The sequence below is a fragment of the Helianthus annuus genome, chromosome 13 (assembly GCF_002127325.2).
Source record: "Helianthus annuus cultivar XRQ/B chromosome 13, HanXRQr2.0-SUNRISE, whole genome shotgun sequence".
NCBI classification, from domain to species: Eukaryota; Viridiplantae; Streptophyta; class Magnoliopsida; order Asterales; family Asteraceae; genus Helianthus; species Helianthus annuus.
Window position 1 is genome coordinate 119,267,819 of NC_035445.2, and position 16,332 is coordinate 119,284,150.

Consider the following 16,332-nt stretch of genomic DNA (forward strand, 5'->3'; position numbering starts at 1 on the left):
CTATTCACCCTGGTGTTGATAACATGTATCACGACATGTGTACGTCTTATTGGTTGCCTGGAATGAAGAAAGATATTGTCACCTTTGTTTCGAAGTGTCTCACTTGTTCCAAGGTTAAAGCTGAACATCAACGTCCCTCTGACTTTCTCGAATAACCAGAAATTCCTGTCTAAAAATGGGAGAGTATTGCAATGGACTTTATTACTCAGGTTCCTCGTACTTCTTCAGGACATGACAGTATTTAGGTGATCAGAGATCGATTGACCAAATCTACTCACTTTCTCCCCATTCGTGAAGATTAAAAAGTCGAGAAATTGGCTCATATCTACACGGATGAAGTCATTTGTCATCATGGGATCCCCATTGTCATCATTTCAGACCGCGATGGTCGTTTCACCTCATGTCTTTGGCAAACGTTTCAATCCGCTCTGGGTACTCACCTCAACCTTAGCACCGTTTTTCATCCTCAAACCGACGGTCAAACCGAGCGTACTATCCAAACTCTCGAGGATATGCTTTGTTCTTGCGTAATCGATTTTGGTGGCAACTGGGATATGCACTTGCCTTTGATCGAATTCACGTAGAATAACAGTTACCACGCGAGTATTCAAATGGCACCTTTTGAGGCATTGTATGGTCATAAGTGTCGTTCGCCTATTGTTGGCACGAGATCGGAGAAGCTCAAATCACCGGTCCCGAGCTTATATAAGAGATGACGGACAAGATTTTACAGATTCGAGACAACTTGCTTAAGCCAAGAGCAGACAAAAGAGTTACGCTAACAAGCGTTGCAAACCTTTGGAATTCAACGTTGGTGACTTTGTACTTCTCAAGGTATCCCCTTGGAAGGGTATAATTCGATTTGGTAAGAAAGGGAAACTCACTCCTCGCTATGTAGGTACTTTCAAGATTCTCGAAAGGATTGGCAAGGTAGCGTATCGAATGGACCTACCTCAAGAGCTCAACAATGTTCATCTTACCTTTCACGTCTTAAACTTGAAAAAATGTCTAGCTGAAGAAAGACTTCAAGTTCCACTCGAAGATCTTCAAATCAACGAGACCTTGCACTTCGTGGAGAAACCAGTCGAGATCATGGATATATGCGTCAAGCAATTAAGGCGCAGTCGAATTTCTATTGTTAAGGTACGATGGGAAGGAAAACGTGGTGCTGAGTTTACTTGGGAACTCGAAAGTGAGATGAAGACTAAGTATCCGCATCTGTTCGTTGCATCTTCCTAAATTTCGGGACGAAATTTCCTAAAGGAGGGGAGACTGTAATGCCTCGCTTTTTGTAACTTTCCATATATAAAAAGTTTGTCTTATACTTCTATTTTTGGAAACTTGTATCTCTTGTAATCGTATTTCATTTCCAGCCTTGTAATCCAAGAATTGATCATAATGAAATCCGTTCTTTATACTTATTTGTTATATATACAATCAGTTGTTTAAATACGTGTTTCGATCCTCTTTATACATGTAAATACTTATACATGCATTCACGACACTCAAATTATGGTTGCATACATGTTACATACTTGAAAATGTGCAAGAAATGGAAGTTATGGCTTAAAATAATAAGAATATAAAGGTTCAGGGGCCAAAATGCAATAATTCAAACTTGGGCTGATAAAGTGGGGTTTCACGGCCATGAAACCCCTTAATCCGCAGAATGTTGTTTTCCTTTCACATATTGCTCCATTTTCTCACTCATTTTCCCACCTAACTCTCTTTAAAACACTATTAACTCTTACCCTAACTTCCCCAATATAAATACAGCATCCCTAACCCTCATTTTCAGTTTCCAAACACCTTATTCACTCTTAAATCCTCTCAAGAACACTAAAAAATTCTGATTTTTGGGTAGAAACTTTCAAGACTTATGAGTGAGTTCTAGCTCACTTCTTCACTCATTTCTTTCTTGTTTCTTCTTTCATCCTATTTGGATAACCTCTAGGAAGGTTTTCACAAGTTTGCCATGGCAAACTAAGGTGAAACCTCACCATATTTGAGGTCTAAAGTGATTTTATTGTACAAAGTTCTTATATCTTCTTTTCCCTTACTAAACTTGGTGAAATCTTGTACCCACCAAGCTCACAACTTAGTTCAAAACTCTTTACTTTAAGTTCATACATGTTATATTCAAGTGTTGAAAACATTCCCAATTCACCATCTTCTATATCATTGAACTTGTGATTTGTAAAAGTGTGAACCGTGGGAGCTTTGGCTTTCCAACCTAGTTCCACTACCTCACTTGTAAACTTTGTGTATGAACACCTGGCTGAATTTATGATAATAATCGGGTTATGGTTATTCGTCATAAACTTTGGCTACTTTATCTACGATTCTAAGTCTCTCGTTGTTGGTTCTAATGGGCAAACTAGGACCCATGAAATCACATACAACTTAGTGTCAAAAACGAGTACTTAGACTAGATAATACTTTTATGCATACATACTTTTTATACTTTAAATTCCAATCCGAATCTTTCGTCTTAATTCCGTTACTCACACACCTTCGTTTACCCCTTGTAGGGTGACCTCGGTGTTCCATCCTCCAACTCTCAAACTCTTCATGGGATTTCAAAGGAAAGATTTGCAAAACCGTGAGTACACTTGAACGCCTTTTTTACGTTTTTACACTTTGGGTGCCATATGTTTAATCTATTAAAATCACAATCACACTTATACTTTATGCAAACACAGACAATCCATCATACATGCTTAAATACGTGAAAACTTGATTTGTATACTTGGATGATTCTTTTGTGTAATTTACTTGTCATTAACTTCGTACAAGCCTCTCCTTAACATGTATAGCGCTATTGGCGTAAACTTGTGGTATGTTAGTTTATTTTATGTGGTAATCAGAGGGTTAAGTTGTTGAATTGCATGCCATGACACAATTATCTAGTTAAACTATTTTTGCCTTGTGGATTCGTTTAAATCTTTTTTTCATACTTATGATATATTAAACTTGTGTACTCGTCAATGCTTTGTGTGTTGAACTATAGTTTTAAACATGTTGCAGGTTGATGATGATGATCTTGATGAAATCTAGTAGGGACGACTTTAGAAACACATATCAAAATACAAGATTTTGTTATCATATTATTGTTGAACTTTGATGTACTTAGAATTTCTATTGTTGTACTTTGATTTCTTATCTTGTAACTTGACAATTATTATATATGAATGAAATCAGTTTTGAATTAAATATTGTCACAAGAGTGTTATGAAGTCTCGAGCAATCTCGAGCAATCTCGTTCGTCTCACTCCGATGTTTCCACCATCGGTTGGGGTGTGACACTTTGCTTTTTTCGTATTACGTAACTTGCATTAAAACATCTTCCGGTAGCGTTTGGAAGATAATTGCTTTCGTTGTATGCCCCTTATTTTCGTTTATCACTTCCGTTGAAACAACTATTTCCCAAAGATTATATGCCTTCAAAATTGTTTCAATCATAACTGCCCGTTGGGTGTAATTCGACTCTTTCAATTTTGGGCATTGAAGAGACACATCCCCTTGCTCTTGGAGTGACGTTGATGCACTTCCTTCTTTGTCTGTCATGCCTTCTTTCTTTCTTGCCTTGTTTTTCTTTCCTATCTTGTTTGTGATCGGATGATCCTTTCTTGATCGAATAGATCAAATTTCTTACTTAGTACTTGCATCTGGCCAACTTACTAACCAGCTTCCTGCGTTTCTGATCAACTTACTAGTACCCTGACCCACTTGCTAATCAGGTTCTTGCTAACTTGCTATTGTGAGTGAGATCAAAACTATCCAACCAACTTGCTAATTGGACATAATTTTGATCGACCTGTTGTACTTGCTTTTTCTTGCTTTGACCGAGAATGGTCGTTTCTTGCTAGACTGAATCGTGATGATTCAATGAGCTACTTGCTATATTGAACCAAACTGTCTGGGACTTGCTATTTGAACCAAGAATTGGTTTGACTTGCTATGAACCGACACGGGTTCGATTTCTTGCTATGTGCTCACTTTCCTAAGAAAATTGATTTATTGTTTTTTTCGAACACACAATTCCACTAAGAATTAGTATCTTGCCTTTTAATTTTCTTTTTCCTTTGAACAAAACACACAGGTGATGTGTACTGGTTTTGAATTGATTTCAAACAAACAATATTGTATTAATTATCTTGCCTTCTGTTCTTTACTATTCCCAAGGAAAGAATAGATAAATTCCTTTCTTTTGATTCAATTCAAATGATTAAAAAAACGCACTTACAAAATCGAACACCGTCGCTTGGTTCTTGATTGATTTCTATGATTTGACACACAAATAATCAGAAAAGCAGTTTGTATAATAAATGCATAACATCTTCTCAATAACCAATAAGCAGATTTAATAATCAATCATACACAAGGCCAAAATAATATCACAGTTGATGCAAGAAATGGCTAGTGTTTATGTTCATACCTGGAGACAAGCTCCAGCAGACAAGACATAGGTATCTTCTTATCTTTGTCCTAATTAGCTGCAGCTGCAGGTGTTTTTCCGGCCAAAATCCCCTTCCCACCCTTTCTCGCCATAATCACTAATTCAGGGCCTAAAGAAGGAAGTGATAAATAAGCAAGTATTCAAACAACTTGACAAAAAGCTAAAAATTTTCACAACTACAGCTAAATTCACTCAATGAAGCTGCTGATGAACAAATCTGGTTGTAAGTATGCGAGATGTAACCCTAAAACAAAAAAAAAAAAAAAAAAAAAACTGAGTGTATAATACGTGTAGAAACCGATCATCTGGGTCCGGTAAGCTACCTACTGATCCAATCAAAACCATTCAAATAAGCATCACAATGGGGATTTCAACCTTCAAACAAGTTAATCAAAGTTCATAAATAAAAACTGTAATCATATCCTATTTCATTAAATGAACCAAAAAAATGGGCGAAATTTAGACAGAAAACTGGCAGATCCGAAGAACTCCTTTAAATGGTACAAATACTACCCAACTCCCCAAGAACCCCTTTAAATGGTCGAGAACAGAAGACTCAGTCCGCCTCATGCTTTTTTAAAACCAAGATTCATGGAGATGAAAGGTTATCTGGGAACCCTACAATACAATTACAACAAAAACCTTGATTTCAGAGATACTATTTCAAGAAAATTTCATTAAACAAATATTTCATAAACAGAGAAGATAATCTAAAGAAAGAAAAGAGATTACCTTTATCCTCTTGGCCTCTTCAATAAGCCCCAAAAGAGCATATAAGAGCCAAGAAACAAAATTAAGTACACTATATAGATATAAATTTTACTAAAGAAAGTACACTATATAGATATAAAGAGTTAATTACGTAGTTAGTCCCTGTAGTTTACACTAAATAACAATCTAAGGTACTAATAGTTTAAAATCATGTTTCAAGGTACTAACTTTTGATTTTTTTAACAAAGTATGGTATTAACGTTAGTTGGCTGTTAATTAATAACCCTGACACCCTCACGTGCCATAAATGTGAGGGTATAATTGTCATAACAAGTTTTGTGCTTTCCCTCCCAATTTATAACCCTAACAAGTTCTTTCCCCCTTCCCCCAATTGAAACCCTAATTCCAGTCGTAACCTCTTAAAAAATCGAAGACATCAGGTTGGTTATGTGCAAGTGTGATAGAGCAGCAATGATGAAGACATCGAAGACCTCCAAAAACCCTGAACGGAGATTTTATACATGCAGAGATCAAAATGTAAGTTTTTTGTGTGGATTAATCCTCCTGTTAACTCTCCTCCATCCCCAAAATTAGGGCTCCATAATCCCCCAAATCACAGTTCGAGCATTGAAAACAGATTTGAAGAACTGAAGCATGAAATTAGAAGAAAGGATGCAGCATTACTAATGAGTTGGTGTATACTTGTAGGCCTTTTAGTGTTAATCCTTGTGGTTGTTTGGATCAGTCTTCTTTTAGAGCCTTTCTAATGTTAAACCATGTGGTTGTAATAAAATGTGAACCTATCACTTGGTTGTAATGAAATGTTAATCTATGTTTTGCTTGTAATGAAATGTTTCTAAGATATGAAATACATGTGGTTTTAACGAAATGTGAATATGCTTTGCATATTGTGCAAATTGACCATAACATGCCTTTAAAACTTGACAAGGCATAATACTGACAAGGCAAATTGACCATAACTTGCCTTTAAGTTCCTACATGGCCTGGGTATTATAAGAATTAACCATAAATTGCCTTTAAAACCTAACATGTGTATTTTAATAACCCGACCATAACTTGGGCATAATACTGACAATGGGTATTATAATTACCTGACCATAAGCATTACTTAACCATAAATAAACAAACCATAGATAAACAACTTAGGTCTTTTACAAAAACCATATCCAAGTTTTACAAAAAACCATAAGCATTACTTAACCTTAGATAAACCTGACCATAAGCATTACACCTATTTCTATGTTCCAAACAAAACAAGACAAAACACAAAATAACCACTTAAAGTTTCAGCAGCCTAAGAACATCAAAAAGCAAAACCAAACATCCTATTTAACTAGATTGAGCAGAAGATCCATTGATCAAACCCTAAAAATCAAGGGTTTCTTCGATTTAGGTTTACAGTGTATAGGGGTTTGAAGTTGCACAGTCTGATGGTTGAAGCAGGTTAATTTGAGTGAATGACAATTATACACTCACGTTTATGGCACGTGAGGGTGTCATGGTTATTAATTAACAGCCAAATAACGTTAATACTTTACTTTGTTAAAAAATCAAAAGTTAGTACCCTGAAACGTGATGTTAAACTATTAGTACCTTAGATTGTTATTTAGTGTAAACCACAGGGACTAACTATATAATTAACTCAGATATAAATTTTACTAAAGATAGAGTGTTTTGGGAAAATATATATTTAGTATAAAATAAATATTAATGTTTTAACTTTTTTTTTTGTTTTTATATTTAATATAAATAGTTTATTAATTTCAAAATAAAATTATTATTTATTAGTTTAATATTTTTTATATAATAAACAATAATATTAAATCATATTTATTTAATAAAATATTGGTTTACGTTAGATTATAAATGGGAGTGAAAATTTGAATTGGGTGGGTTGTGTAGGTGGAAGAGATTTTTAATGAAAGGTTGAATTGGGTTGGATTGTGATAGTAGATACATAGTCGGTGGTCTTAGTGTGTCTTAACATCTTTAGTTCCTTTTCAGACGGCCCGTGCATTTTTTCTGTCCTCTCATCTTTTCTTTTACGTTTTTTTTATGGAAATCTAGCATGTACTTTATGTTACTTGTATATAAAAAAAAACACAGTTTTTTGAGCCCAAACATTATTAGAGCAGTTGATCATCAATAATTATGGAATTTGACAAATTGTATATACACAAATTGTGGAAGGAAATTGAGGACCAAACAAAGTAAGAATACAAAGCCATGTTGTTTTGAAGAAAAGCCACCCAACTTTAGCAGCCTTAAGCAGTGGCTGCCGCCTTTTCTTCTTCCTCGTGCGGCGGCTGAAGAGTGCAGATGAGGTTGCGATCGCCATACACATTATCTACACGGCCTGTCACAAAAAACAACCAAAACCCGTTTTTAATAACGCCAAAATACAAAACTCAAATGAACTTTTTTTCTCAAAAAGATAACAGAGTGAGGAACAGACATGTGGTTGGCCAGAACTTAGCGGCACGAAGCCATGAAGCAGGGTAGGCTGCATATTCCCGAGAGTATGGTTTCGTCCACTTATCAGCCATGAGCACTTGAAGAGGATGAGGAGCTCCCTGTAAATGCCATTTCATGTACAAAAGGTTAAAATCGTAATATTCTGTCATATAATGAGTTATTAAACAGTCATTTGTCATTTACAATCACTTAAGCCTCTAATTCATTCAGTACATCTTGAAATCTTAGTTTTGAGATCATAAATGGTCAACATTGGTCAAAATTAGGGTCTCCAAAATACCTTGATAACGTTGTTGTTAACATCCGCGTTTCCTTTTTCAATTTCAGCTATTTCTTTTCTAATGGAAATCAAAGCATCACAAAACCTGTCTAACTCTGCCTGCATATTAATAATAATTATTATGCATTATACAAAAGGGAGAATAGAGAATTATAATTAATTCGGACAAACATTTAACGTAGGAGGATACCTTGCTTTCACTTTCAGTAGGTTCAATCATTAGTGTTCCAGGAACGGGCCACGACATTGTTGGGCCATGAAATCCATAATCTATGAGGCGTTTAGCAACGTCTTCTGGCTCTATTCCAGCTGTAGCCTATATTTTGAAATCTAAACAAGTTAGACTTGGAGATATTGTGTAGATTACAGCTGAAAGTGGCAACGGGTCAAAATGGATACCTTTTAAGTGTGGTCAAATGGTTTGGGAACGGGTCGGGTGGTCCCACAAACATATTTTGCATCCACATCTTTGGATAATTATAAAAATTTAATAATGCTTAACATGATAAAAAAAAAACTATATTATTACAAAAATAATCCAACCCTTTTTTATTTAAGACAAGTTAGGTCTTTAATGCAATTGAATATACTTCAGATGACCTTCAATCCAACCAAAGATATATATAACCCAAATCAGTGTTATAAGAATCGTTAGGCGCTAGTCGGCCGACGAAGTACCGACTAGTGATTAGTAGGATTAATCGGATTGGAATTTTTTATGTAATTATCAGTTTTATATGTATATACACACATTTTTATATGTAATTTTATTAGGACATGTTTTAACACCTTCTTCGACCCATATTTTGAAGTAGATAGGATTACTTGCCGGAATTTAGATTTTTTGGCCGGAATTGCTAGACTGCCATTTGACCACTATTGACCGCCTAGCGATTAATTGGTCGATGAACCTCCGACTAGCGACTAATCAGAGGCTAGGTGCAATTTTTACAACCATGACCCAAATTGACCCATTGATCGCTACCTATAAATCATGATGGAGGTGAGCCAAATTTACCTTTAAGGGTCTCAAATCAACAATAAATTCATGGGCAACGGTTCCATTGACACCACGGAAAAGAATGGGGTAATGACTCTGAAAAGCAATCAAAAAAAGAAAAATATTAATTTCACAAGTAGCAGTGACTACAGTTATGCTAGCACTAACGCACATCAGAACTCAGTATTCAAACGAAAATACCACAAGAAACGCATGATCAAGAAAACAAACCTCAAGACGTTTTGCCATGTAGTTTGCATTCAAGATGGCTATCTTTGATGCATCGGTAAGTCCCCGAGATCCCATCATGGCAATGTATGTATACGATATGGGCAAGATAAGGGCTGATCCCCAAGGTGCTGCAGAAATTGTACCGAGTGGCTCAGCTTTTTCGGGCGCTGGTAACCCTCCGGTCCCAACCTTTAAATCCAAATTTTCAACCAAATGAGAGCGCTAACATACCATTGGTAAAAATACTATTTAACATAAAATAATTTAAAAATGTTTTTTTTTTTTTTTTTTTTTGCGCTTACCACAGGGTGAGAAGGCAAGTATGGTGCCAAGTGTTTTTTCACACCAATTGGGCCCATTCCGGGCCCACCTCCACCATGCGGAATGCAAAATGTCTTGTGAAGGTTCAGATGACAAACATCAGCACCAATCCACCCAGGACTTGTTAGACCAACCTGCGAGAATTCGACTTATTAACATATTTTTATTACAAGGTCATAATTTAAAGAAATAGAGTAAGATGCCATTTCCTTCCATGAGGTTTGGCCACTTTTGCGACTTTCGTCCAAAGGTTTGTTTTTTCGCACCTGGATCCAAAAGGTTTGAAATCTTGCTATTTTCATCCGACTCGTTAACTCCATCCATTGTTCTCCGTTAAATGCTGGGTAATTCCGTCTTTTTATACATTTTTTGTTAGTATAAAAAACACTACTAAGAAATAAAGATCCACCCCTATTGACTTTCTAGTTATGACTTTTCTTACAAACATTAACAAATAGGTAAAAGGACGAAAATACCCCTAACATAACATTAAAAAATGGATGGAGTTAACGAGTCGGATGAAAATGGCAAGATTTCAAACCTTTTGGATCCAGATGCGGAAAAACAAACCTTAGGACGAAAGTCGCAAAAGTGGCCAAACATCAGGGACAAAAATGGCATTTTACTCAAAGAAATATAATGTACCTGTGCATTCATATTGGCTCCATCCATGTAAACCTGACCGCCGTTGTCATGAATAATTTTGCAAATCTCATCAATACCCTCCTCGTAAACTCCATGAGTCGAAGGATACGTTACCTGACATTTGGAGGAACAAAAGAAGCTAATATTTATTTATTGTAACTTTTTTTAAAAATAAATTTAAATAATTGTTATTTCTTCATGAACATGTGTGTACCATTAGAGCTGATAGATTGTCCGTATTTGCTTCAGCAGCCTTCCGTACCTCTTCAATGTTAATGTTACCTTTAGCATCGGTTCCAACAGTTATGATTTTCATCCCGCACATAGCAGCACTAGCAGGATTTGTTCCATGTGCTGACACGGGAATGATGCATACGTTTCTATGATGATCTCCTCTCGCCTATAGTTGATCAAAGGAAAGTTTCTAAAACTGACAATTTATATTTTAGAACTAATATAAAATTTTCACGAGTATGTTTTAATAATATTAATATTAATAAAAAGAAATGTAAATGAAAAGTATTAAAATCATACCATATGATATGCACGGATAACCATTAGCCCGGCATACTCTCCAGCAGCGCCAGCATTAGGTTGCAAAGAGAATGAATCAAACCCAGTGACGGTACACAACATATCACCCAAATTCTTGAACATTTCCTGAAAATAAATAACACAGATAATTGTAAAGTTATAATCTTTGAATTAGACCATAATTGAACTTCAAATAAAAAAGACGTTATGATTACTTGATATCCTTGTGCCTGTGCAATAGGTGCAAACGGATGCATATCTGCAAAGGCAGGCCACGTCACTGGCATCATTTCGGTAGTTGCGTTAAGCTTCATTGTACATGACCCCAACGGAATCATACTGTGACACAATGACAAATCCTTCGACTGCAATTTGCTGATGTATCTAAGTAGCTCATGCTCTGTGTGGAATCTAAACAAAAAAACTTTAAATTACAAAATTCAAAGAGAATTTAAAAAAAAAAAAAAAGATCTAAGACGGTTGAAACGGATGGGTTGCATAATGGGTCAAGACGTTTCATATCAAATTAGGTTGTTTCAGTTCGGGTCAAAATGGGTCAGATTGAGCTGACCCAGCAAGCATTTTTTAAAATTTTTCTAAAACACATTAGTGCTATATCCACGTAACAAACAATGTTGTGTGCATTGGAGCGCATTATGCGAAATCGGCGCAATATTCTCGCATCACGTAAACGCAACGCATCAGCTGTGGTGATGTGCTCTCATCAGGTGCATCACGCATTATGCGCGCATTTTGAAACCAAGGTTACAATATGATTATCAGTAGCAACCAAACATTTTTAATCAAGTGACATAGGAAGTTCTATGCATTTGAATACACTTTGAATGACTTTTGGTCTACTTGACCCGTAACTTTTTAGTTGAGTCGTTTAGTTTAACACGGGTTACACTTTACATAAAACAGGACACAAATCAACCCGTTTATAGGTAAACGTGTCAAAAAGTAAGAATAAAACATACGAGTTAAAAATCGGATGTGTCATATACGGAGTCTCCCTTACAAGACCAGAAGGGATGACATTTTGAACCTCTGGTGCCAGAGATGCAGCAGTGAATGTCACCTACAATCAACAACAAACTTTGAGTTGTTTTCTCATAGAGGATGTCTTAATTTAGAGTTAAATGCCATTTTAGTCCCTGTGGTTTGGGTCATTTTGCTAGTTTAGTCCAAAGGTTTCATTTTTCACCTGTGGGTCCAAAAAGGTTTCACCGTTGCCATTTTCGTCCACTGGGTTAACTTCATCCATTATTTCTGTTAACGAGAAATACAATTCGATCATTTTATATGGCCGAATTGCCCTTCTAGTTCACAGAATTACATATATAATGACCGGATTACCCTTCTCATTAACAGAAAAAATGGATGAAGTTAACCCAGTGGACTAAAATAGCAACGGTTAAACCTTTTTGGACCCACAGGGGAAAAATGAAACCTTTGGACTAAACTAGCAAAATGGCCCAAACCACAGGGACTAAAATGGCATTTAACTCCTTAATTGATATATAATTGTAACATCCATATGAATAAAATACTCACCGGTTTCCCCAATGAAAATACTTTAAACAATGTATCAACATCTTCAATGGTGGTTGTTTCATCAAATGCGACGGTAATCTAATTGCAAAACAAAACTCAATTTAACCTCAAGAATAAAGTCAACTGTTGGCTAACATTAAAGGTGGATCAGTCAGGTAATAGGTCAAAGTCAAACAAGTAATTTTCTATACGGGTCAAGTTGGGTTGACCCGAAACACTCTTTGTCCAATCTTTGAAATTCTGCATACATAATTAGTTTTTCTTATGTTATCACAATATAATAATATATAGCTATTTTCGTCCATGAGGCTTGACCAATTTTGCGAGTTTCGTCCCAAGGTTTGTTTTTCCGCATCTGGATCCAAAAGGTTTGAAACCGTGCCATTTTCATCCAGTTCGTTAACTCCATCCATTTTTCACTGTTAAGTCAGGGGTATTTCCGTCTTTTTTATTAACTTAAAGGGCAATTCGGTCTTTTTCACTCTATGTAAAACAACCAAATACCCCTAAAAAGACTGAATTTCCCCTTAAGTTAGCAGAAAAGACGGAAATACCTCTGACTTAACGGAGAACAATGGATGGAGTTAACGAGCGAGATGAAAATGGCAAGATTTCAAACCTTTCGGATCCAGATGCGGACAACAAACCTTTGGACGAAAGTCGCAAAACTGGTCAGGGATGAAAATTTCATTATACTCTAATATATATAGTACTAATCTATTTTTTTAAATACAATTGTTTCGGGGTTTCTAGAATTATAAATACACTTTAGTAGACTTTCAACCTCCAAGAAACATGAGGCCCATTACCTTTTAAGCTAATTTTATAATTTTACCTGTTTGACCAGTTATACATAATATATAACATCATCTCATTGACTCATTCATAAGTTATTGGGTCAAAGCTGCCACCTTTGGACAGCATAATCGGCAACGAAAACATGCTTACAGTGTTTCTGTCAACAATACGAAGGTTCATCTTGTGTTTAAGAGCTTCTTCAGCTACTGCGGCTGAATCGGTACATTTTATCTTAACAGTGTCAAAAAAGGGAAGACCTTGGACATCTACTGTCCCTAGTTTCTTTAATCCCGCAGCAAATGTTGCAGCAAGTCCGTTGACACGTTGTGCGATCGTTTTTAGGCCTTCGGGTCCATGGTAAATGCCATACATAGCAGCCATATTTGCAAGCAATGCCTGCATAATAACAAAACATTAAATCTATAGAAATCTAAATAACATGTTTCGATATTTCAAATATTGATATGTGGATCGAGGATTTTAGACAAGAGTATACACTATTATAACAAAATTCCCTAGGGGATGCAACACCATAACAACTTTCTGTTGTTATCAAGTTTATAATATATATTTAAATTCAACAGAAACAATACCTGAGCTGTGCAAATGTTGCTAGTAGCTTTATCCCTCCTGATGTGCTGCTCTCGTGTCTGCATCGCCATCCGCAAAGCAGGTTTACCAGTCGCATCAACACTAACACCAATAATCCTTCCGGGCATCATCCGCTTATACTCTTGCGACGTCGCAAGAAACGCAGCATGCGGACCACCATACCCCATCGGAACACCAAACCTTTGCGCGGACCCCACCACAATATCTGCACCAAACTCACCAGGCGGCTTCAACACAGTCAAAGCCAACAAATCACTAGCCATAACAACCTTCACCCCGTTCGCGTGTGCATGCTCAACAAACTCACCATAATCCAACACCTCACCTTCAGTTCCAGGATACTGCACCAACACCCCGCAAACATCACCCGACGAGTAATCAAAATCGTTCAAATCCGACACTACCACTTCCAAACCGAACCCGTCCGCTCTAGTCCTGCAAACATCAACCGTCTGCGGGTGACAATTCGTCGCGATTAAAAACTTCTTCTTCTTCCCCTTCTGAATATTGTTACACATAGCCATTGCTTCTGCAGCAGCCGTCCCTTCGTCAAGCAACGAAGCGTTTGACATCGGTAACCCCGTTAAATCCGTAATCATCGTTTGAAAGTTAAGCAAAGATTCGAGTCTCCCCTGTGCAATCTCGGCTTGATAAGGTGTATACTGAGTATACCAACCAGGATTTTCCATAATATTCCTCAAAATAACACCAGGAACATAAGTATTATAATACCCCATACCGATAAAAGACTTAAACACTCTGTTTTTAGAAGCTAAATCTTTCATATGCTCAATCATTTGTGACTCACTCAGCCCTTCATCAAACTGGGTCAGTTTCATTTCCCCTATTCGAATCGATTTCGGTACCGTTGCATCGATTAAACAATCTAGATTCTCAAACCCTACAAATTGGGCCATTTTCCCCTGTTCTTCAGGAGTAGCAGAGTTATGACGGCGAGGGAAAGTGTCACTGGGTTTTAACGATTCGATCGATATCGATCGGGTTTGCGAATCAAATTTGCGAACATTGGTGTCTGATCTAGCAATTTGGGTGAAACTAGTGTGTGAAAATGATGAAGAAATGTACCTTGAAGATGAACAGAGTGCAGGGGATGATGGGTGTTGTTTGGATTGTGAGATTAAGCGATTGATGAGGGATTTGTTTGCTAGTTTTCGAGCTCGATCCATTGTGGGTGATGAATGAAGGTGAAAAGAGGATCACCCAGTTCAAGATTATTGGGGTTTAAGGGATCAAGATGATTGATTTTTGATGAATGAGGGTGAAAAGATGAACACCCACTTCAAGAAAAGTGGATTGGGAGGTGGGTGTGTTGTTTTTTTAGTGTTTTTATTATGGTGGGCTAGTGGGTTGGTGAGTAGGGGTTGGTGGGGATACACATACGCTCACATCATGTTGATTTGTGAGTGTGAGTGAGTGAGTGTTGGGGATGTTTTATGTTATTGGTCCTTGTGTATGTATAAATTGTCATATTTGGGTTGTTAGTTGTGTAAAAGTGTGAATAAACTTTTTAGTGTTTTGTTATTGTTGTAGATTAGATGAAGTTATTCATTACATGTTGTTTTGTGTCAAATAAGTTTTCTGGTTATAAAAGGTATTTAGGTCGGTGGGTATGGGGGGCGCCATGCCCGCCACATCACCCTCCACAGCGTCTTGGAGCCTCATCGTTCACACCGCCGCGGTTAAAGGGGGCGCCATGACCCTTCCGCCAGCGCGTTAACGAGGACATTTGAGGTTTTTCGAAGTTGATGGGGGCGCTATAGTTAAAATAGGGGCTTTAAACCACACCATGAAAGCTAAAGGAAAGGGCTTGTGTGACGTGGCGGTGAGGTGGTGTGATAAAGCCCCTAGGGGCTTTATACCACACCCTCCAGCCTTAAGAAACATCAGGACGAACCATGAACCGACGGTAATGGTGTTGTCTTTTTGCCTCCAGGTCACAATTTTTAGTTTTTAGTTGTAGAAATAGCTTTATGTAGAGATGCATCAAGCACAATTTGGTCTGACGTCCTTTGACTTCACGTATGCAGGAATCTCGATCACCGGGTTTGCTTATTTGATAAAACATATAATTATACTGAAATGTAAATCAGTGAGTTTGTTATAAGAATATATACTTTTTAGTGACAGAAAATAATTGTTTGATGTCTCTCTATGCATTCAATATCCATTTAGTTTATTCTTTGATTATTTTTTTAGATTTAGGAAATATCATGATTAATATGTAGTTAATCGACAAGTATAAGTACCATAAAATCGATATTTTCTTTCAATATTTAATTTTCTATTTAATTTAGCAAATAAAACATATACATATTATGCCATCCGTATTGTGGCATAGAGCTAGTTAATGGGTTGAACTAAAGAGGAATAGTCGTACAAAATAAAACAAAGAACCAAATTTGATACAAAATGAGTTTGAATGGTCAAATATAGCATTGGTAGTAGCTTAGGTACCATAACATAAATTGTATCACAATTCAGATTCACAAATATTTGGTGAAGACAATGACTTGGGTTGGGGAGCAGAAATGTGGTGGCGTCGGTGGGTGAGGGCCTATTTTTAATTTTTTAAGTTTTAAATTCTAAAAGGACTGCGCACCAACAACTAAAGAGATGCTTTGTTTGTTTTACACTAGTATTTATTATTTAATTTTACTAGAGGTTGAA

General features: G+C 36.6%; 1 protein-coding gene and 3 long non-coding RNA genes across 4 annotated transcripts; 2 read left to right on the forward strand and 2 right to left on the reverse strand.

Annotated features, from left to right (window-relative positions):
• Window positions 1-2,074: 2,074 nt before the first annotated feature.
• LOC110899174 lies at window positions 2,075-4,732 on the forward strand. The gene is made up of 2 exons (XR_002569985.1): window positions 2,075-2,602; window positions 3,028-4,732. It is a non-coding gene; the product is annotated as an uncharacterized LOC110899174 (long non-coding RNA).
• A 95-nt stretch (window positions 4,733-4,827) lies between these two features.
• On the reverse strand, window positions 4,828-5,295 carry LOC110899173. Its single transcript, XR_002569984.2, has 2 exons — window positions 5,192-5,295; window positions 4,828-5,077 (listed from the first exon to the last, which is right to left on the reverse strand). It is a non-coding gene; the product is annotated as an uncharacterized LOC110899173 (long non-coding RNA).
• A 101-nt stretch (window positions 5,296-5,396) lies between these two features.
• LOC118485379 lies at window positions 5,397-6,054 on the forward strand. Its single transcript, XR_004875720.1, has 2 exons — window positions 5,397-5,707; window positions 5,808-6,054. It is a non-coding gene; the product is annotated as an uncharacterized LOC118485379 (long non-coding RNA).
• Window positions 6,055-7,297: 1,243 nt separating this feature from the next.
• LOC110899175 (glycine dehydrogenase (decarboxylating) A, mitochondrial) lies at window positions 7,298-15,002 on the reverse strand. Its single transcript, XM_022146045.2, has 15 exons — window positions 13,626-15,002; window positions 13,183-13,428; window positions 12,235-12,312; window positions 11,658-11,758; window positions 10,893-11,088; window positions 10,678-10,803; window positions 10,358-10,543; window positions 10,144-10,257; window positions 9,480-9,632; window positions 9,178-9,366; window positions 8,965-9,042; window positions 8,137-8,262; window positions 7,947-8,045; window positions 7,647-7,764; window positions 7,298-7,547 (listed from the first exon to the last, which is right to left on the reverse strand). Exons 1-15 carry the CDS (start codon window positions 14,829-14,831, stop codon window positions 7,456-7,458), a joined length of 3,108 nt encoding a protein of 1,035 aa, XP_022001737.1. The 5' UTR covers window positions 14,832-15,002; the 3' UTR covers window positions 7,298-7,455.
• Between the last annotated feature and the right edge of the window lie 1,330 nt (window positions 15,003-16,332).

What these genes read in the sequence shown, in the direction of transcription:
- LOC110899175 (XM_022146045.2), bottom strand. Translation starts at nt 14,831, where the DNA reads ATGGATCGAGCTCGAAAACTAGCAAACAAATCCCTCATCAATCGCTTA. An exon ending in GTATTGTTGACAGAAACACT is followed by an intron (nt 12,313 to 13,182) that starts GTAAGCATGTTT and finishes TTTTGCAATTAG; the next exon opens with ATTACCGTCGCATTTGATGA. An exon ending in TAAGTTCTGGCCAACCACAT is followed by an intron (nt 7,548 to 7,646) that starts GTCTGTTCCTCA and finishes TTTTTGTGACAG; the next exon opens with GCCGTGTAGATAATGTGTAT.